Source organism: Vombatus ursinus, unplaced genomic scaffold (assembly GCF_900497805.2).
Source record: "Vombatus ursinus unplaced genomic scaffold, bare-nosed wombat genome assembly UNPS02014814.1, whole genome shotgun sequence".
NCBI classification, from domain to species: domain Eukaryota; kingdom Metazoa; phylum Chordata; class Mammalia; order Diprotodontia; family Vombatidae; genus Vombatus; species Vombatus ursinus.
In genome coordinates, this window is record NW_020954592.1 from 3,865,087 (window position 1) to 3,886,913 (window position 21,827).

General features: G+C 37.8%; 1 protein-coding gene across 1 annotated transcript in view; it reads left to right on the forward strand.

Moving 5' to 3' along the window:
- Positions 1 to 21,827, forward strand: part of CLCN4 (chloride voltage-gated channel 4) — a 100,353-nt gene that overhangs the window by 22,881 nt on the left and 55,645 nt on the right. The window contains exons 3-6 of the mRNA XM_027835432.1: positions 9,566 to 9,720; positions 11,796 to 11,895; positions 15,786 to 15,973; positions 19,220 to 19,342. Coding sequence (XP_027691233.1) covers positions 9,577 to 9,720; positions 11,796 to 11,895; positions 15,786 to 15,973; positions 19,220 to 19,342 — 555 coding nt within the window. The 5' untranslated portion in view covers positions 9,566 to 9,576. The remainder of the gene's footprint in view (positions 1 to 9,565; positions 9,721 to 11,795; positions 11,896 to 15,785; positions 15,974 to 19,219; positions 19,343 to 21,827) is intronic.

Sequence of the window (21,827 nt, forward strand, 5' to 3'; positions counted from 1 at the left end):
GGCCATGAGTTCCTCCTTAGGTGTCTTCCTTTGAACTCTTAAAATCCATTCTCCCCAAATCTCTGCTGCATTTCTTTCTTCCCTCTCCCTCTTCCCCCACTGCCCCCTCTTCCCTTCTCCTTCTCCCCACCTTATTTAACTGCAATGCGTTACAAAGTGAGATGGTTTCTTCCTCCCAAGATTCCCACATTTTCCATTTTAGCTACCAACTTCTCCTTGTTTGTGAAAATGAAACCGAGAGTTGAAGTTCCCGTTGGTGGTTTTTCCACCTTTGAAAGAATGAAATGGTCTTTGAAGCAGAATGAGAACGTGTCGGCATCTCTGCTTTAGACGGAGTCAGAACTCCAGCGTAGCTGAAGTGCCGCATCGTTGCTACATCGTGCTTCTGAATTGGGTTGGTGTTCACCATACTGAATTCCTTGTCTGTTTCCAAGTGGTCTTTCTCCTTTTCTCCCTTGGAAGTATTTCTTCTCTTTCTCCTTCCGCTGAGTCTCACTCAAATGTTCTGTGCCTTGCTTTTTCACTCGGGTTTGTGGATTTCCTTTTAAGAACTTATTTTCTTTATTAGGAGGCTTTTTTAGACTGTCCCTTTTATCTGATCTGTTCCTTCTGTATAAAATCAGGAATGCTTTTATTTCCATCCCACCACATCTCGGTCAGTCTTTGAGGTCAGTCAGTCGAGTTTGCCTCCTTGGATTAGAGTCTGTAATTTACCTCGACTTTTACTCATATTTTGTGTATTTGTATACGGACGACTGAGGCTATACATAGATTTTCTGGATGGTTCTTTTATTAGATATCGTCACCTGTGAATAATTGCTCTTTTTAGATAGTCCTCTTTATTGCACCTGGTGCTTTTTGTTGTTGATGTTGTTGATCCTTCATTCTTTTTTTTTTTTATTGGCTAGGCAATGGGGTTGAGTGACTTGCCCAGGGTCACACAGCTAGTAGGTGTCAAGCGTCTGAGGCCGGATTTGAACTCAGGTCCTCCTGACTACAGGGCCGGTGCTCTATCCACTACGCCACCTAGTTGCCTCTTTGATCCTTCATTCTTGAAAAGGACAAGTGATATCATGAGGGTGATGACTTGACTTGCGTGTGAGGTGGATTTAAGTGAGGCAGAGGTGTGTGAGGTTATCAGCCTCATTGCTTCTCCAGTCATCAAAGTCCAGTGGCAAGACAACGGTGAAGACTACAGGTGTTGGCCCAGGATGCAGCGGGTGGCCTTGGCCTTTCTAAATTAAGGTCTTTAGGGGGAGCGAGGTGGCACAGTGAATAGAGCTCTGGCCTTGGAGTCAGGAGGACCCGAGTTCAAATCCAGCCTCAGACACTTAACACTTACTAGCTGTGTGACCTTGGGCAAGTCACTTAACCCCTATCACCTCACCAGAAAATAAATAAATTAAGGTCTTTACTAGGTCAGTTTATCTTATCCCACACCCATTTAATGACTGAGGGCTGGGTAAGAGTTGAGATAAAAGATGGCTCAGTTTACTATCACAAAGATTTTTGTAGCATCTGGTTTAACAGATGTATGCGGGCAGTTTTCTCCTTTTTTCTCCATCACACCCTCATGATCAGATTTGCAGGACTCCAGGGAAATACATTTTTATTTTCTCTCATTAGATGCATCTTTAGGGTGCTTTCTGTACCTGTGTTAACAGTACATAAGATTTCACAGTAGATTCCACAACACAGATGCCTTTAACTATTTTCTGAGAAAGATTTTTATCTGTGGCATGATGGATGATATCATAAATAAAGTCTAAGTAGGACAGGATTGCCTTTCATACGGTGAAATTCTCTAGATGTTCCTTTTTATGGGTGACATTATATTTATGACACTGAGCCCCAGAACACTACAGAACCTTCTAAAACCTTCACAGTCACTGAAAAGAGAATGGTTTCATTGGAAAGTTAGGAGTTAGGAAATTGTGATCGTGGTTATGCATTCTGTCATGTTTCCATGTAACATTTTATCTTATAAAATATTCAAAGTCCATTGATTTATTAGTATAATAATGCTGTGCTTTTAAAAGAGCTTTCACGTCTTTTATATCATTTTAGCAGATGAGAGAAATAAGTAGGGTATTATCATTATTTTAGAGAAGCAGGAAATTAACCATACCGTAGGTCTCTTGTCTCTACTCAGTGCTTTTTCCAACATACCGCATTCCACATTCTCTTTCTTATTTGTCCTTGTCAGAGCCCAAATGTACATACAAGTGTATGAAAATCTAGCCTATATGTCGTGGTAGCGCAGGCTTGTATTGATCTCAGTTACCAGGGAGACTGAGGCAGGCAGATCTCTTAAACTCAGGAGTTTTCAAAACATTTTTTGATATTTTATTTATTCCCCAATTAAACTTGGGAGTTCTGAGCTACGATGGGCTGATGGGATGTTTGTGCTATGTGGAATTAATATTTTGAGCTCATGCATCCCTAATGTGAAGCCAACTAGCCCAAGTTGGAAACAGAGCAGGTCAAAACTCTGCTGATGAACACTAGTGGGATTGGGCAGTTCCAGCCTAGACTGGGATAGGGAGACCTAGTCTTTTAAAAAAAATTTAGCCTAGTGGAATGTGAGCTCCTTGAGGGCAGGGACAATTTTGTTTTTGTGTTTATACTTAGAAGAGTGTCTTGTACAAAATAGGGCCTTACTGTTTGTTGAATTGAATTAAATAGTCACTGACCACATTTACTGACCAACTGTGCAAAATATAATACATGCTTTGTTGTTGGTGAAAATTCTTTTACCTCCAATATGGATGAAAGAGCTTGTCGTGTTAAGTGTATTTGAGGCAGTAGGAAGAAAGGAGGAAAGCCACTGTGTAAGCAAGAAACAGGTCTGGAGAGGAGTTTCTTGGGTGAATCCATCCGTGAGGGCTGGGTGCTTATAAGACTGAGTGAAAGCAGTTTAGGAGGTGCAGGGCTCTATAAGTGGAAAGAAGGTACAGAGATAACATTCATTTTTTAAAAAAATCATACTAGATTGCTTTTCTTTCTTTAGCCTTCAAGGTTAATGTTCTGTGTATTGGCACAGAACTTGAGTAAAATCACAGATTACTTTTTTGTACCAGCAGGCTTCAAAGGTCACTCTCCAGTGTACTGATAGGCCAAAAAAAGCAGGACTAAGTTGAACATTACTTTTGTTGGTTTTAAGGGTGTGTGGGGTGTGTGTATGTATCTGTGTATGTAAGACAGAGACTCACATATGCAGAAAGAGATAGCGAGATACAGAGACAGAGAATGACAGAGACACAGAAAGGAGACAGAGGGAAATACAGAAGAAGAGGGATGGAGGTTTATAGTTGAATTTTATAAAGAAAATTAATTAAATAATATTCTAATGTGGTATAGGCGATAAGGTGGGCTTCCCAAAATTTCCAAAGAGGTTGGTTAGTTCTTATGCACTGTCTTTTTCTCCATTTAGAGAACCAGGGAAACTACATTTTTTTTTTAATGGAAAAGTAACTGGCGACTACATGCATTGTATCCTTGTAACCTCTCAACCAATTGCCCTAAATCTATAAGGAAGAAGTCAGAGTTAGCAATCTGGGCAGAATGCAGACCTGTCCCAGCTATCTGGGTACTGGCTCACACCCTCTTGTGGCCTTTTGATGCCATAGCAGCCTTTACTTTTAGTAAAGCCCAAGAGGGGCAGGTGTCATAGGATTTTATAGTTGAAATGAAAGATGGTCTAATTTGGCATCTCTCAAACTGTTCTGTGCAGCCTTAGTATTCAGTGTGATGTGAATAAGAGTCTTGTGGGGGAAATGCTGATTCTTAGTTATATTTTTCCTTATAAAATTTATACATGAAATTATCTACTTATCACATGTGGCAATTTTTTTTTCAGTTTGAAAACAGACTAAAGTTTTCCCAGTTTCCCTTCATGCCAAAATATCTTTCTCCTTATTTCCTCTTGTACCAAATATCAACGTTTCTCTAAATTCCCCCATTTACCAGATACCTTTTTTCAACATATTTGAACTTCCAGATATGGTGGGAAAATTCTGACCTAATCCATACCTTCACTTTACAGGTGTGGATATTAGATAAATAACATGTAAAGAACTTTGCAAACCTTAAAACACTATATAAATTCTAGCTGAGGCCCAAAGAAATGAAGGAGCTTGCACAGGGTCCCACTATAATTAATACTAGGCAGGCCTGATGTTTGAACACAGGTTTTTTTAAGCTCAGTCTAGTTTCTTAATTTACATCTTGCTGACTGACCTTTAAAAAGATTAACATTTAAGAAGCGGGGGCAGCTATGAGGTACAGTGGAAAGAACTCCAGCCCTGGGGTCAGGAGAACCTGAGTTCAAATGTGGTTTCAGACACACACTAGCTGTGCGATCCTGGGTATATCACTTAACCTTAATTGTCTCCCTCCGAAAAAAGAAATCGCTCAAAAGATCAAGCTGTGTCAATTGACACAGTGTACTCCATAAAATAAAGTAAAAAGAGAGCAGGTTGAAAATTATTTTAAAATAAAATTATATCTGCTTGCAGTTGTTGCATTTAAAGCACATTTGCTCAAATAGGAGTAATTATAGTATATTTAAAAAAAAAATTGTGTGTCAATTGATGCACCTGGACCTTCGAGTGTTTACTAAATCAGACCAGAGTCCATGGTTGTGTGTAGAGATAAAATGTTAAACACAGATCATCACCTAATTCATGGTAGGTTAAGAAGGAAGGGATTGATGGAAAGTAATTACAGTTAACTCTTAAGGGTTATGAATCTTTTCTTCTGACTAATATTGATAGACTTAACCCTTCTCAGCAATACACGGATCTAAGACATCTCCAAAGGCCTCATGATGGAAAATGCTATCCACATCCAAAGAAAGAACTATGGAGTTTGAATGCAGATTGAAGCATACTATTTGCTATTTTTTTTTCTTCTGTTGAGTTTAGTTTCCTCTTTCTGGTGGTTCCTCCTATTGGTTCTAATTCTTGCTTACAACATCACTAATGTGAAAATATGTTTAATAGGAATGTGTATGTATAGCCTATTGCCATTTGGGGAGAGAGGTGGAAGGGAGAGGGAGGAAAATTTTAAACTCAAAAGCTTATGGAAGTGATTGTTGATAAATCAAAATAAATTAATAAAAAAAATCAAAAAAAGTTAATTATGAAGAAAAGGACTCACCATGCTATATTAATAGCCCAAACTTTCAGATGTTTTTAATCAGTAAATAAGATATGATGACCTGTGTGTGGCCAGAAGCCATCACAAGGGCCCAGGTCTCACTCTTCATGGCTTCTTAGAATTTCTAAGCACAGAGACAAACAACCTGTCTTCACTGTCAAGACTTCACTGTCATTATCCACCCCCACCCCACATCTCGCTGTGATCTGAAGGATTTAGGGAAATAAAACACTCCTGCTGAAATGCTCCCAGACTAGGTAGGAACACAACAACAGTTGTGACTACATGATGAAAGAAATTGTGTTCCTTTTTAAATACATTTTCCCCCCAATTCCTGAAATAGCATTTCCATTTCCTTACTCCTTCTTGATTAGTCTGAGAGGATTACCAATGAAATGCTAGAGATTAACCAGTGATTATGAAGAAAGGCTATTCTATCTAGATGGCAGGATGGGAAAATTCTATTGGTCGTTGGATAGAGCTTTGAGGATGATAGGTCACTTTTCTTCAATTTTTTTCTTCCTGAAGTTTGAGATACTCAAGGTATGATGGAGGTAAATGCCTTATTGTTCTTTAATTAATTCAAACCTTGCTCTAGACTTCCCTAGAGTTCATGTCTGTCAGTGATGGTGGTGTTGGTGTGGTGCTATGCAGGACTGGTAAAGGATTGGTTACTACCTCTTATTGGCCCATGTTATGTGTTCGTTCTCTCCTTCCCTCTACCCCTCACCTTTTTTTGGTCCAGACCTGTAGCTTCAATGGCACAGTTAAGTGGCACAGTGGACAGAGAGCCAGGCCTGGAGTCAGGAGGACTCATCTTCCTGAGTTCAAATCTGGCTTCAGATACTTACTAGCTGTGTGACCCTGGGACACTTAACCTTGTTTGCCTCTCAGTTCCCTCATCTGTCAGATGAGCTGGAGTAGGAAATAACTACAGTGTCTCTGCTAAGAAAACCCCAAATGGGGTCAGGAAGAGTCAGATAAAATTGAAATGATTGAACAACAACAATCTGGCTTCATCAGCCACAGGGTGGAAACTCCCCTCCACTGAAAAAAATCAACAACTCACCTGTCACTTATTTTTAGTCTTACTTGCCTGGCATCCTGAGACATTAAGCAGATTGCCCATAATCACACAACTAGCTTGTATCAAATGTAGGCCTTCAAACCAGGTCATTCTTGTCCACTACATCATAAACCAAGATACCTTATTTTCCTGGTATACTTCCTCCTCCAGCTTCTTTGAGAGAGTACTTAGTTTAAAACATTTTATTGATATCTTTTTTATGTCACTGTCATTTCTGAATATATCCCTTCTGAAAATAGCCCTGCCCAAAGAGTTGTATCCCTTGCAGTAAAACTTTAATAAGAAAGAGGAAAAAAAAAAAAGACAGTTCAGCAAATCCAACCAGCACACCCACCATATATGACAGTAGCTGCAGTATCTCTGTAACTGTAGTCCCTACTTCTGCAGAAAGGGCAGGAAGTGTGTTTTCTCTGGTTTTCTATGGGGCCAAGCTTGGCCTGATACAATTACACAGCATTTAATTTTTTCCCTCTTTTTCTTTACATTGTTGTAGTCACTGTGTATATTGTTTTCCTAGGTCTGTTTACTCCTGGAATTCATTCATGTCTTCTCCTGCTTCTCAGAATTTATTGTATTAGCCAGTCTCTTATGGTGTAGTTATTCTCTGTTATATCAGTGGAGGAATTTTGTCCTTGAGGCCTTTTGTCCTGATTGGTGACTCTTCTACAGCCTGGCCATCAACCTGCTGTCTTCCAGATACATACTCTTTCCTCCCTCACCCTGCCCATACCACAATACACACAGAGACACACACAGAGACACACACACACACACACACACACACACACTCTCTCTCTCTCTCTCTCTCTCTCTCTCTCACACTCCCTCTGGAACCATGAACCATGATCCAATCAACTCTGTCATTATTTCTGGATGGGAAGTGATAGTCTCCTCCCCTACAATGCCCCTTTCCGTCTCACTTTTCCTGTGACTATCCAAAGTATTCCTTCCTGCCCATGTTCCTTCTCCCTCATGTGTATTGTCTCCTTTTGTTTAAATATAAGCTCCTGGAAGACAGAGGCTGTTTTTACTTGAGTATTTATATCCCCAGTAATTACTACAGTGTTTGGCACATAGTATGTGCTTAATAAATGCTTTTTCATTCATTCATTCAGTCTGTTTATGCATTCCTTATTCAGTTGTGTGGCTATCTATTTTGGTGCACATGAAATCTTTCTTTGTGATTTTAACCTTCGTGAGGTTTATCCTTCTCACAATCTATTATTAATTCCAGTGTGGTATAGATAGAGTTGTTCATTTTCCTATTATTCACCTCTTTCCTCATGCCCAATATCCAAGAAAGGATCCTAATGGTCTTTAGTTTTGTTTTCTGCTTTCCTTTGGTTTTGTTCTGAATGCTGAGTCTAATGCATATCTTTTTTGTTTCTCCTAAAGTTTTCCCTTTCTCAGTCTTCAAGTCTAGAAGTTATTAGCCTTTTTTTGTGTGTGATGAATCTCTTAGTAGGCTTCTGCAGCCTATGGATCCCTTTTTGAAATAATGTATAAAATAAAATACATAGGGTTACAAAGGCAACCAATTATATTGCTATATAGTTATCAAAATATTTAAAAGGTTTATAATAATGGCTATGATGATAGATAACATATAGCACCTACTGTGTGCCAGGCACTGTCCTAAGTGCTCTCAAAATTAATTTCTCATTTTGATTCTCACGACAATCCTGGGAGGTAGGTGCTATTATTCTCCCCATTTTACAAAGAAACAGAGGCAGGCAGAGGTCAAGTGACTTGCCCAGGGCCACACAGCTAATAAGTGTATGATTTTGGATTTGAACTTAGGTTTTCTTGACTCCAGGCTCGACACTCCATCCACTGCACCATCTAGTTCAAGGGTGGGAAACCTGTGTCCTTGAGGCCACATATGACCCTCTAGGTCCTGAAGTGCAGCCCTTTAATTGAATCCAAACTTCATAGACAAATCCCCTTAATAAAAGGATTTGTTCTGTAAAACTTGAACTGAAGTCAGAAGGCCTCACCCAAGGACCTTAGGCCACATGTGGCCTCGAGGCTGCAGATTCCCCACCCCTGATTCTAGTTCATGGACCTCAGGTGAGGAAGCCCTGGTCGAGACCAGCTTTCTGTCGTTCTCACAGGTATACCCGTGTCAGTACTGTCTCTCTCCTGTCATCATTTCACACACTGCCAAAATGGAATCCTTGGCCTTCTCAAGGACCATTAACACTTATCAAGGATACTTGCATCAGATCTTTTTTTTTCCCTTTTCTTCCATCAATTGCATATTTAGGACTTATTTGTGTAGTATACCATAGCAACAGCAATTTGTGTAGTATACCATAGCAACTATACAGTTAAAAAAAACCTTATAATAGAGATTAAAGTCATGAACTATGCTTCATAGAAAGTCTTTTCTCTTAGTTCTGGTTATAAAGAGTAGCCAATTGGCTACACACTGGTTAAATCTTAGTAACACAAACAATTTTTTTTTTTGCTCTAAACTTTAATTCTTTACCATCCTTTATGCTTTTTCCATATACTGCTGTATTTTTCTACTAAATGCCATCTTTTGTAGGTTCACTGACTCTTGTCTGGATTTAAAACTCTGCATATTTAGTTCATCAGAGATTTCCGTTACCACCATATAATAATAGGAGATCACATAGTATGTTTGTAGAAATGAAAACAAATTACCCGCTTTCTTATTTTACTCCTTTGTTTCTCTAATATCATTGGTTGCTACCGTCTTGTGCTATAGGATACTTCCCCCAGGGCCCACAAATGGGTATGATTTTTGGCTTGGCACTTGGTTCAAACTTCAAACTGTAAAAGGCCTCTTAAAGTTTTAAAGTGGCTGCATTACATTGTAGGTCAATAAATCAATCAGTATAACCACTTTATGACTTGTAAGGTGACTAGCCCCATGTTGACCATAGTTACTTTTCAATTTGATTAAAATGCAGTTTAATCTGCCAGTGGTTTGCTCTTCCTGATGCAGAAATACTTAAAGGCACCAAGAAAATCCACAGTCAATATTTCTGTGACCACATTTCAGCTCTTTAATTGTCTACCAAAGCACTTCTGTGGTTCATCTTCTGTAATTCTAATTTAATTCACTCTTTGCCATGTTCTTTTGTGTCCAATGTTTATGAAAACTCATTGACTTGGTGCTGGGTTATTAGTTTTTCTTCTAACTGTAGACGTGATGATGGGGAAACTGGGAACTGCGCTGTGACCCTTCTTTCTTTGAGGGGAGAAGTGGTAGGTTGGTATTATTCTTCTGGGAAGTCAGGCTGACTGGAAATAAAGTTTAAACTTGAAACTATCCTTGTTCTCTTCCAGGTGTTATTAATATGGTTAATGCAGGAGAGATGAATGGGTCTGGTAATCTGATGGATTTCCTCGATGAGCCTTTTCCTGATGTTGGGACCTATGAGGACTTCCATACCATTGACTGGTTAAGGGAAAAGTCACGTGACACAGATAGACACAGGAAGGTATGTAAGTGAATAAGTGAATGAATGAATGAATGAATGAATGAAAAACATTTATTATGCCCCAATTATTTGCCAACCACCTAATCCCTGGGGATACAAATACAAGAGTAATATAGTCGCTGTCTTCTAGTAGCTTATATTCTAATAAGAGGAGAATCTATATAAAGTCTAAAAAATCTTAATGAAATTTTAAAATATAAAACTTTCCATGTATTTTTCTAATAAATGCCATCCTTTAAGGTTTCACTGACTCTTGTCTGGATTTAAAACTCCATATATTTAGTCCATAAGAGATTTCCCTTACCACCATACAATAATAGGAGGTTGCATACTATATTTGTAGAAATGAAAACAAAGTATTTTTTTTTATTTTTACTCCTATGTTTGCTTAACATCTTTGGTTGCTACTTTATTTGATTTATTAAAGCTTATAGCTGCACTAAGATTTTTGGGACATTCTCAATACGAATGTAATGGCCAAGGAATGATCTTTTAATTTGGGAAGTTATGGGGAGACCGAATGGAACTCTAGGAGATTGACACAGTCTTTGCAGAAGCAGTGGTAGTATTGATTTGTTTACTATTCCTAGACAAAGAAGTAGAAAGGGAGGGGTCAGGACTCTGTAGCAGGATGGCAACAAGGTGTATAGTTAGACTGAATGTCAAGCATTGTCTGTAATGGGCCATGTGGCGTTGCATTGGTTGACTTAGCAATCAGGACAGTATAACCCTATTGTTAAAGTAAGTGGATTGTCACCCAGGGTATAAACTCAAGAGAGTCAGTGGTCTGGTGGGAGCAGCTGTAGGGCAGTTGGTAAGAAGGTGGGTGAGTGGGGGGGCAGCTGGGGGGGGGGAACAGCACAGTGGATAGAGCACCAGCCTTGGAGTCAGGAGGACCTGAGTTCAAATATGACTTCAGACGCTTGACACTAGCTGTGTAACCCTGGGCAAGTAACTTAACCCCATTGCCTAACCAAAAACAAAAGAAGAAGAAAAAGAAGAAATGTTTGAGGCAGCTGGGTGGCCTGTGGATCGAGCTTCGGGCCTTCCAGTCAGAAGGACTTGAGTTCAAATGCGACCTCAGACACTTGACACTTACTAGCTGTGTGACCCTGGGTAAGTCACTTAACCCTGATTGTCTCACAAAAAACAAACAAACAAAAAGGTGGATGGTTATAGGGACTGGGAATAACAAACACAAACACATGCATGTATTAGCTTTATTAACCTCAAGTCCAGAGTTCTTTCCTCTGTACCATGATGTCTCTAATAATTCTACTAACTAAAAGATATGATTAAACAGAAAATTCCATTCCCTGAACATAGCGGATAATGGTTTACTATAATTGGATCTTTGGAAGTAGGGTGTAAAGCATAATGGATAGAGAGCCATCCTTGAAGCCAAGAAGACCAGGGTTTAAGTCTTACCTTTGACATATATTGACTGTGTGACCCTGGGCAAGTTTAACCTTTCAGTGCTCTAGGGCAGTGGTGTTAAACTCAAATAGAAATGGGGGAGGGGACACTAAACCATACATAAGGATCCCTACAGGCCATTGACTTAGAATAGGTGTTTTGACTTAGAAAACCACACACATTTATAGACTTATTTTTTCTTTAAAATTAATGTTTATTATTATGTCTTTTATTTTATTAATATTTATTGTATTATAATTATAAATTATTATAATTATATATTATATTCTTTATTATCATTTTTATCAGTATATCAGCACATTAAAATAAAAAAGGAACTACATTTTAATCTGGTTTAGGACACACTCGGGGTGCTTTGATCCACCTGCGGTCTCTGGGTTGCGTATTTGACACCTCTGCTCTAGGGAGTGCTCTAAGACCATAAATTGAAGAGAAGATGCCAACTTGCACTGGCAACGGAAATTTTCTCACCAAGGAGTTCTTTAAATTAGTGAAATCACAGGGTTAGTCCCTAACCCTAGCACACTTCACTCACTTTGTTTATGAAATAAAAAAAAATTAATAAAGTAAAATAGCATTGCAAGGTCTGCCCAAAGCAACTACTAACAAAATGTCATACAATTTCTGCTTGTTTTCAGATAACGAGCAAAAGCAAAGAATCCATATGGGAGTTCATCAAAAGCTTGTTGGATGCTTGGTCAGGATGGGTCGTGATGCTCCTCATTGGCCTGTTGGCAGGTGTGTTCATGGTGGTTTAAAAACTCTTGCTTTCAAACACATATCATAGACTGGAATTTACCATAGGAAAGGGGGAATGTATTTGATTCTGTCCAAGAGAGTTTAATTACTTAAATAACAAAATGAATGAATTAAATGGCTCATTTGTAATTCAGATTCACAGTGTAAATACAGTATAAAATCACAGGGTTTTAGAGAGGGTCTTGTATAACTGGAATATCAGTCAGGCTTTTTTGCTATTGCGTAGCTTTCCACAGTATTGTCATTATTTAGGTGTATGTTTTTCACCTCTCATCCTGCTTGTGTGGTACAACCAATATCATATGAGAAATATCATGGATAAAATAATATAATGCCTTTTAGGATTGGCTTTTACTGATCATAATGGGCCTATGAGGGAAACATAAACACCCTGAGTCTCTGAACATTCACAGAGTTACTTAGCCATCCTTCCGAGTTGGAACTGTGAGAAGTCACCAAACAGCCTAGGTTCAAATTCTGTGGGTCTATAGATTATTACTCTGTGATCCAAGATTTTATAATTGACACATTCTGTGAACCAATTCTTTGATATTATAATTCAGTATCTGCCTTCTTATCAAACCATTAATAGCCTGTTGGCTGTCTATGTACTTTTTTTTTTTTTTTTTTTTTTGAGGTTTCAGAGGTTTTTTCTTCTTAATGGGAGATCCCATTAAGGAAACACCCTCACCAATTTAGATAAGCAGCTGTTCTACCATTTATATACTCTTACTCTTCCCTGCAGGTGATTCTCAACCCCTACCTGTCGTTGTGTAAATGACAAATTCCTATTGCTTATTGCTACTCTCTTACTCTCCACTCTAGTACTCTACCTTTACCACCCCCCCCCAAAACATCCCACTCCACCATGTTCTCTGGAATTCCTTCTTGATAGTTAACAAACTTGCTTTCATTTCACTCTTTCCGTCTTCTGGCACTCACTGACACCTGGCCCCCTCCTGATGGCACTGCCTCCTCGATCACCCTTTATAGTACCAGTTGTACTTTCATTTTAACCTCCTTCTCCTACCCCTGTTGCTGAGATGGGACCTCAACTACAAAATGAGAGTCAATGGAAAAAACAAGTTAGCTATGTGAAATTTAAAACTTTGTTAACTAACCTCGTTAACGTGCGTCTGTTAAGAAACATGTAAGAAATTTGAGTTGGACTGTAGAACAGGAATGAATGTATGTGGGCTTTTATGTATCTATGTGTGTTTACATATATAGACATACACAAACGTGTCTATATGCACATATATGTTCTTGTTAAAGAATAGATTTATGGGGCAGCTAGGTGGTGTGGTGGATAGAACACCAGCCCTGGAGATCAGGAGGACCCGAGTTCATTGGACCTCAGACACATAACACTTACTAGCTGTGTGACTCTGGGGAAGTCATTTAACCCCAATTGCCTCACCCCCCCCCAAAAAGAATAGATTTATAGAATATATCAGAATATGTTTCTTGGCCCAGGAGAGAGAGGAATAATTTGGGAAATTAAGAAAACTGACTTTAGATTCTCTCAGAATATAACCTGACCAGATGGACTTCTGAATTACTTTGCAACTACAAGTATGATTTCATTCAATAAGCACTTATCAAACACTCGCTATGCGTTTATGCTGGACCCTGTGGAAACTTTACTATGTGCTTTTGCTAGATAATGTATATTATGTTAGACATTGGGACCAGAAAGACAAACATAAAACAGCTTCAGCTTTCAAGGACCTTACAGGCTACTGGGGGAAAAATAGTATGTTTAAAATGAGTAGTGTGTAAAATAGAGTGACTGTGGGGTGTGGGAGAGTCAGAAAAAGCTGTTTTGTAGGAGATGGCATTTGAGCTAGGCTTTGAAGGGTTTCCAAAAGGTTCAGTTGAGAAGGGAAATGCCTTAAAGCAAGGGGAGCAGCCTGTACAAAGAGAAAGAAATGGGAGTACTCTCTCAAGTAACTCTGACTGCAATTTATCTATATACCTGCCAATCCTGTTCCTCTTTGTTCCTGTAAATTCTCCACTGAGTGGCCACCCAGTTGCTAGGGGCCTTCCTTCAGTTTTCTGGAGGTTGCATAGATACTGGTGCAAGACATAAACTGTTGGTTATCCTTCTTTCTCCCTATAGTCTACTAGTATTTATTAAGCACCTATTATGTGCCAGGCACTGTGCTGAGCACTGGGGATACAAAGAAAGACAAAAGACAGTCCCTGCACTCAAGAGGCTTAGAGTTCTTCTTTTTCTTCTTCTTCTTCTTCTTCTTCTTCTTCTTCTTCTTCCTCCTCTTCTTCCTCTTCCTCTTCCTCTTCCTCTTCCTCTTCTTCTTCTCTAATATATATGATGACATCCTTTTTGCTGTCGCTCATGAATAAGTCTTTGCAAATATTGCAGTCTACTCATACCATCCTCTTCATTACCTTTTGGGTGAACCTTAATTTTAATTCCTTTGAAACCATGGTATTCCAGGAGGTACACCCACATAGCTCTGAGTCTGAGGACTATTTCCTTATTATCCAGTATTTTGTTACTTGGCACACTCTATGCACCAATTCTTTGATATGAAGGGATTTGTATCTATCTTCTTGTCAGAGCTATGATAGCACCTGTTGAAGATGGCTCAAATATTACATTAATGTTTTACATTTTTTAAAATGGAGAAGGTCTGGAAAAACAAGGGATAGCTATGAATTGGAAAATAAAGGTGATGGAAGTGTTTCATCCAGTTGGATTCAGTGCAAAGTGAAATACAGTGATTTTTGTCCTATACCTCTTCTTGGATAGTTGAACAGGTTTGGAAGTAGATCCAGAAGGATAATCCACCAGCACCATGTGGTCCTTTCCTCAATTAGCCTTCCTTGTGGGAGCTCAGTGACCCTAGATTTGGAGTTGATTGATGGAATGTAAGCTCTGGATTTTTTTGTCTTTATATCTGTAGTGTCTGGCACAGTACCCTGGCACATAACTTGTTGATGGATCAAATACTATTTATATTCAAGCCTACTTTTGAATGGTATTCTTTAGGGTTTCCTCATGATCCTCAGGCAAGCTATGGGGAGACTAACCGCTAGGTGTCACTGTTGTGCCACAAAAAGAAAGCTGATGTACTTTTCCCAGCAGAGGATGGAAGGAATTTCAATGAAATTTTGGCTTAGGGTACCAAATGTTGAAAACGTGACCAGAAACCCATTTTTGCATTTAGTACAATGAAAACAAAAAAGCCTCATTAGCATGATGATGCCTGTGTGGAGCCTGGGATATGTTGTCTTCTGAGGTAATGCATTAGGGAAAGAGCATCTGAGTAATTGAATTAAATTGGCAAAATTAGCTTCCTTCAAATTCCAGCTAAAATCCCACCTTCCACAAAGGCTTCTACAGGAAGCCCTTCTCCAAACCCCTGAATGCTGGTGCTTCTTCTATTGATTATCTCCAAATTATCCTTGATAGAACTTTATGGTACATAGTTGTTTGCATATTGTATTGCATTTTGTACATATTGTTTACATCTACATCCCCTTTAAGACTGTGAGCTCCTTGGGGGCAGGGGCTATCTTTTGCCTCTTTCTGTATTCACAGCTCTTGTCTGGCACATAGTAGGTGCTTAATCAATGGTTTTGTTTTTTATTGATTGATATGTGACATTTACATATCAACTTAAGGTTTAGAAAGCACTTTACACATATCTCAAAGTGGAATGTCTTACTTGCTGAGAAGTGCACCAAAGGACCTTTGTTCCTTTCCTGATTCCCCACTAATGCTCAGATTGTTGTAGTCCAAGCTGACACCCAGTTCTTACTTTCCTGTTCAGTGATGCTAGAGACTCATTTTTCTTGACTTCAGTCTATTCCTTATGAACACAATGGTTTCCTTCCTTTAGGCACTTTGGCAGGAGTCATAGATTTAGCAGTGGACTGGATGACTGATCTAAAAGAAGGCGTTTGCCTGTCTGCGTTTTGGTACAGCCATGAACAGTGCTGCTGGACATCCAATGAGACCACTTTTGAGGACAGGGACAAGTGTCCGTTGTGGCAGAAATGGTCCGAGCTTCTGGTAAATCAATCAGAGGTACGTGCCTGAGTGAGATTTCTGGTTAAAAAACAGAAGACCCATTTAGAACCGTTCTTGTGATTTTTTTTTTTCTTCTTTAGATTGAGATAAAGCACCTTCATGTGTTGGTTTCCAGATTAGTCCATGACCTTCCTTGTTTAATACTCAGACTACGTGTTGTTTTTTTTTTCCTTTTCATGTGCATGTCTTTGATGATAAAAGCCAGATTTTAGTTGGAAATCCTTTCAGGAATGCCGTATGTATGTGGGCATGTGTATGGAGATGTAATCATATCTACATGTTTAATATATACACGCACATATGTATATGTATCTCTAATACTTAAGATGTATCTCTCTCTCTCTACATCTTTGTCACTATATCTATTTCTAGCTTCATAAACACTCCTGATTTCATTGGTGAAGGTATTCTTTCTACCCTCTTAGCAACCCTTTTAGTCTTTAGTAAACCATCTTTGTAAGCTGCTGTGGCTAAAACAAAACCATTACCTTGTGGCCAGTCTCCAGCTTTAGCTAAACTGGTTCTTGAATGATGGACAGTCAGTCACTCCCCAGGCCCATATTGCCTTCCCAATTTGATAGGACTTGCTGGAGTGGGCCTCCTGCTCATATCATCTTCAAAAGGGTCACATCTGTGCTAAGATGAAGCCATGGAGTAGAACTTACTAGAAGATTCTTATATAAATCTATGTAATCCAAATATATGAATACATGTTTATAAACATAGAAATGTATGTACATGTATATGTATAAACATATACACACAAGTATGTAGTGTATGTGTACCAGTAGATATGCAGTACTCTGTATAGATAATTCCCACAGAACATATACATGTGTACATATATATATATAGCATGCATTGTGTACATGTGCACAATGTGTATGTGCACATGCATTAGATATATGTATATATTTCTATGGACTTTTATGCATATGTATATTTATATGTATATGGACTTTTTTTCATTGGGTGTTTTATATACCATTGAGATTACAGGTCTGGTCCAAAAAAAATTAAACGTATACATTTTTATCCTTGATTTTCTTATCATGGAGCATTTATTTAATTATGTTGAAGAACCGTTGTTGCCATAAATGATCCTAACCTGGAACATGACATAATGATAATTTTATGAGTCCCTTATTTTTTATGCTTATAGTAGAGGAGTGATTTGTGAATAAACAATGACAGGAAAATTAATTGATGAGTTCTGTGAAAATAACAAAATTAGAGAATTGAAACTTTAGTTAGGAGGCTTCACAAAGCCTTTATCAAAGGCAAGTACAAAAATATATATGTTGTCAGTGCATTATAAGAGTTGATTTTTAACCCAACTCACAATTTATACACTGTCACATATATACTCACATATATATGAAATTATACATATATGTTTATTTTAAAATCATATGTATAGTGCATATCTGTATGTGTATATATACATGCACAGTATACACATGCTTAAAGTTATAGATATGAAGTTTTATATATTATATTAAAGAGAAATATCTACCTATATGTGTATATATGTATAGACATATATGTTCTCTCACTCGCATATCTATATATAAATTAATATATACATACATATACACACATACACACATCCATATATATATGTATATTGTGTCCTTGAGAGAACAGGAGCCCATAGAAGGACTATAGTTGGTTTTCAGCAACCACATTAGAAGTAATTTGAAGAATGCTTAAAATGTAACTGTTTTTGGAGGGGTAGTTAATCTATGCAGACTTTTTCTTTCTTATGCCTGATTGACTTGCCATATTTGAAGCCATTTGGAAGGTAATTTGTCATTTTGCTAAACCCTTTCCCCTGTGGTTTTCTGTATTGATTTCTTCAAGTCCATTAAATAGACCAGCTCATGAAATCTCACACGTCTACCATGGCCTCTCTAAGTCTAAAAATAAATTCTTGATTTGGGTTGGTGAGAGAAACGCATGTATTTTGGGAATGCTCTCTGATCACCTTTTTGACTCTCTTTAAAGATTATGCTACAAATATAGTGGATGAATCTTAGTAATAGTGAGGCAGATTTTTTTTTCTGCAAAAAGAACATTTTTAAGTGAGTGAAAGATATATTTTCAACCTGATTACTCAGCAAGAGTGTTTGTATGTCTGACTATGTGTATTTGTATTGATAGAACAGTCTAATAGATCTTCTTTGTATGTTAACATGTACACATGTAACCATGTCAGCTATAGAACTTTTGTGTGATCTCACTCCATTTTCATCCCTCAGACCAGCTAACCAGAGAATCAGGAAAATGAAGGGTTGGGGGCAAGGGAGTGTCACATAAAAGCAATCCCTGACCACAGGCTCTTTTGTGCTGTTTCCATGACAACAAAATGAATATTGTACTCATAAACTTTCCTCTCTATAGATTTGAACACATTGTTTGAAATAAATGGTTGAATGAACTGGTGATCTAATTCAGTTCTTAAAACACTGTCAGCCCTGCTTTTATTCATTGGTGTCCTCTTTTCCAAAATGGTTGCCTACTGTTGTGTAGACGTGGCCTTGATGAATGCTGAAAGAAACGATCTATTTTATAGTAGACAAAACAAATCTGCTGCGAACTGGAAGGCAGAATTTTTCTGGCTTATTCCTTCCACAAACATTTGTGAAAGTTATGATTAGAGCAAACAGTATAATTTACTCTTTCCGTGACCAGATATCCTGCATAGCAGCAGGCCACTATAAATAGCACATGGAGAAACCTTGCAATATATTCACATATTCTGTACCTATAGCAATAACGGATAAAACTAACACCAGTCAGTTTTTTTTCTGTAGAATTAAGAGTAAATAAATATAGAAAAAAATAACATAAATAAATATAGATAAAATAAAAATAAATATAGAAAAAAGAGTGAATAAATATAGAATAAAAGTTCTAAACCTTGCATCTACAGGCCACAGATTTTAGGGAGTCTGTCAACTTGGATGGGAAAAAAATCCTTATTTTTACTAGCTTTTAACTGAAATTCAGCATTTCCTTCAGTTATTTGAAAACTTTTTTTTTTTTGAGGAGGGGTCCATTGCAGGCTTCACCAAATTGCCAGGGAAGTCCATGAGATAAAATAGGTTAAGAACACCTGCATGTAACATTAACAGAACCTGGCCAGGTTCTCGATGCCTTTGATCTTATTAAATAATTGGGTATATTGCTTTAGACTTTACAGTGTCTGATGTGTTTCTTACTTTGTTTTCATTTGCTTAGGGTGCCAGTGCGTACATTTTGAACTACTTTCTGTACATACTGTGGGCTCTATCTTTTGCGTTTTTGGCTGTTTCCCTAGTCAGGGTCTTTGCACCATATGCCTGTGGCTCTGGTATTCCGGAGGTGAGTTACTTTTTGACTGTATATACTTTTTATAGTTTTTTTTGGTTTTGTTTTGTTTTGTTTTTTAGCACAGGTAAGTGAAAGCCTGTTTGACAGACATAAGTCACATGGCCTTTGGAAACTAGAGCTCATAAACAGCAAAAACACACATGGCAAAGGAATAACTCATAAATAAAACTATGATGTAATGTAAACCAAAGAAATAAATTACTGCTAAGAAATCTTAGCTGGTGACAAAGTGTATTTTCCATATTCTGCTGTGTCAATGACAAGGTAATCACAGCATTTTTTAAAGTCAATATTCAGGCTATGTATGTATAAATATTTTGGATTCCTTAAGTTTTCATCACTTAGATATAACTATGTTCAGAAGAAGTGACATTATGGTCCTGGTTGATTTCTGAAACCAGAACCCTAGGCCAAAGGAGAACAAAATCAGAAAAGTAGTAAAGTGATAAATAAAAATAGCTCTAAATGTACAAATCTATACAAGTGACCAAGAAACAAAATGCTTGAAGAGAAATTAAAAAAAAAAAAACAACCCACAACAAGACACTTGTTTTCTCCATAATCACTTAAGTCAGCCAAACTATAGGGGGAAATTCCTGACAATTAGACTTGTTTTCCTTGGTGTCAGAGGGTAGAACGAGGGCAAGGGTAGATATTGAAAAGAGGAAGGTTTATGTTTTATATTAGCAGAAAACAAAGTGTTGTAGTGAATTTGAAAAAATGGTAATGGGAGAATTATCTGACCTTAGAAGAATTATTGAAATCCGCTAGTCTGTTGAAAAACACCAGTAACTTACTTGGTCCAGTTGCTAAAGAATTGACAAATTAGCTCAAAGTTCTGCCTTAAAGGGACTGCAGCAACTCTAAGATGAAGAGTCGAGAGACAATGATTAAGAAAAGGGAGAAGTGTCTAACTTTTCACAAATTAGAAGAACAAAGAAGTGGAATTGTTTCTGGGCACTTTGTATTGAAATGGTTAACGTAGATCTTTTTTTTTTCTTTTTTTAAAAGAGTATTTTATATTTTCCAATTACATGTAAAAACAAATTTAAACATTAATTTTAAAAAAAATTTGAGTTCTAAATTTTCTCATTCCTTCCTCCTCCCTTCTCCCTTTGATGGTAAGGAATCTTATATAGGATATATATGCACAATCAGGTTAATAGAGATCATGCAAATGGAAGTCTCTTTGACTTCCCAGTATTAGTAAATACATGCGTAAGTGGGGTTTTGTTATCAATGTCCAGTGCATATCAAAGGAACTTTATAGCCAAGGTCATAGACACAAGATGTCAGAAGAAACAAGGCATACATAGAAGAAGGTCATTGCAATCCAAGAATAAGTATAGTATGATATTTCAAGCTATAAAAGGGAGGCAGTTGAGAAAGGGACCACAAAATGAAACAGGTAACAGAAATCTTGGTTATTACAAAAGGTGAATTCACTGAAGCGTTTCTTTTCAGTTGTGTAATTTAAACAAAAGACAGTTTTTATCAGCAGAGATCCCCCAAAAGAATAGGAATTGCTGAAAGACCCCTCTTTTCCCTAAACCCGCAATATTATTCTGGATGCCATATTTTAGGAAAGACATTGACGAACCGTATACTGTCAAGAGGAGGGAGGCTAAGGTGATGAAGTGTCTAGATCACATGGGCATTGTTTGAAGGAACTATAGATGTTTAACCTATCTATGTAGGGAAAAAATCCTAACAATTAGACGTGTCTTACTTGGTCTCAGAGGGCAGAACCAAGGTAAAGGGTAGATATTGAAAAGGGGAAGGTTTATGTTTGATGTTAGCAGAAATTTTCTAACAATTTGAGCTGGTTAAAAGTGAGACTTCTTTGGGATGTGATGGGTTAAATTCAATTCACTTCAATTCAAACATTTTATGCCGGATACTATTTGGGAGCTGAGGATACAATGAGAAAATAGAAACAGTTCCTGCTTTTGAGGAGCATACATTTTATTGGAGGTTTTCATGCAAAAGGTAGATGACTCTTTGTTGGGCATGTTGTAGAGAAGATTCTTGATCAGGTAAAAGTTGTACCAAATGTTCTCTGAGGTCCCTTCCAATTCTGATATTGTATAATTCAGAATGTATGATACTACCATAAAGAACCCAAACCCCATGTATAACAATGTTTCTGTGGGAAAATCCCTTCAGAGTTCCACTCTAGAACACAAGGATCACATGTCTCACAGTCTCTGTAGTGGTAATGAATACCTATTCTCTACTGGTTAGTCAGTGCTAATAGGGACTCAGATCGCTATTGATAGTGGTTCTGTAATAGGCACATGCTCCAGTTGAGAGTTAGGGTTGAGAAGCTGGGATAGAAACAATAGGAGATGAAGCAGGCATTCCAGTAAGATGGGGATAAAGAGTTGTGTGTTCACTGCTGTCAGTATAAGTGCTAATAGCAAAGGGAAATAGTCGGGGGTATTAAAAGGCTCTCTCTTACAATCCACTGCCATCT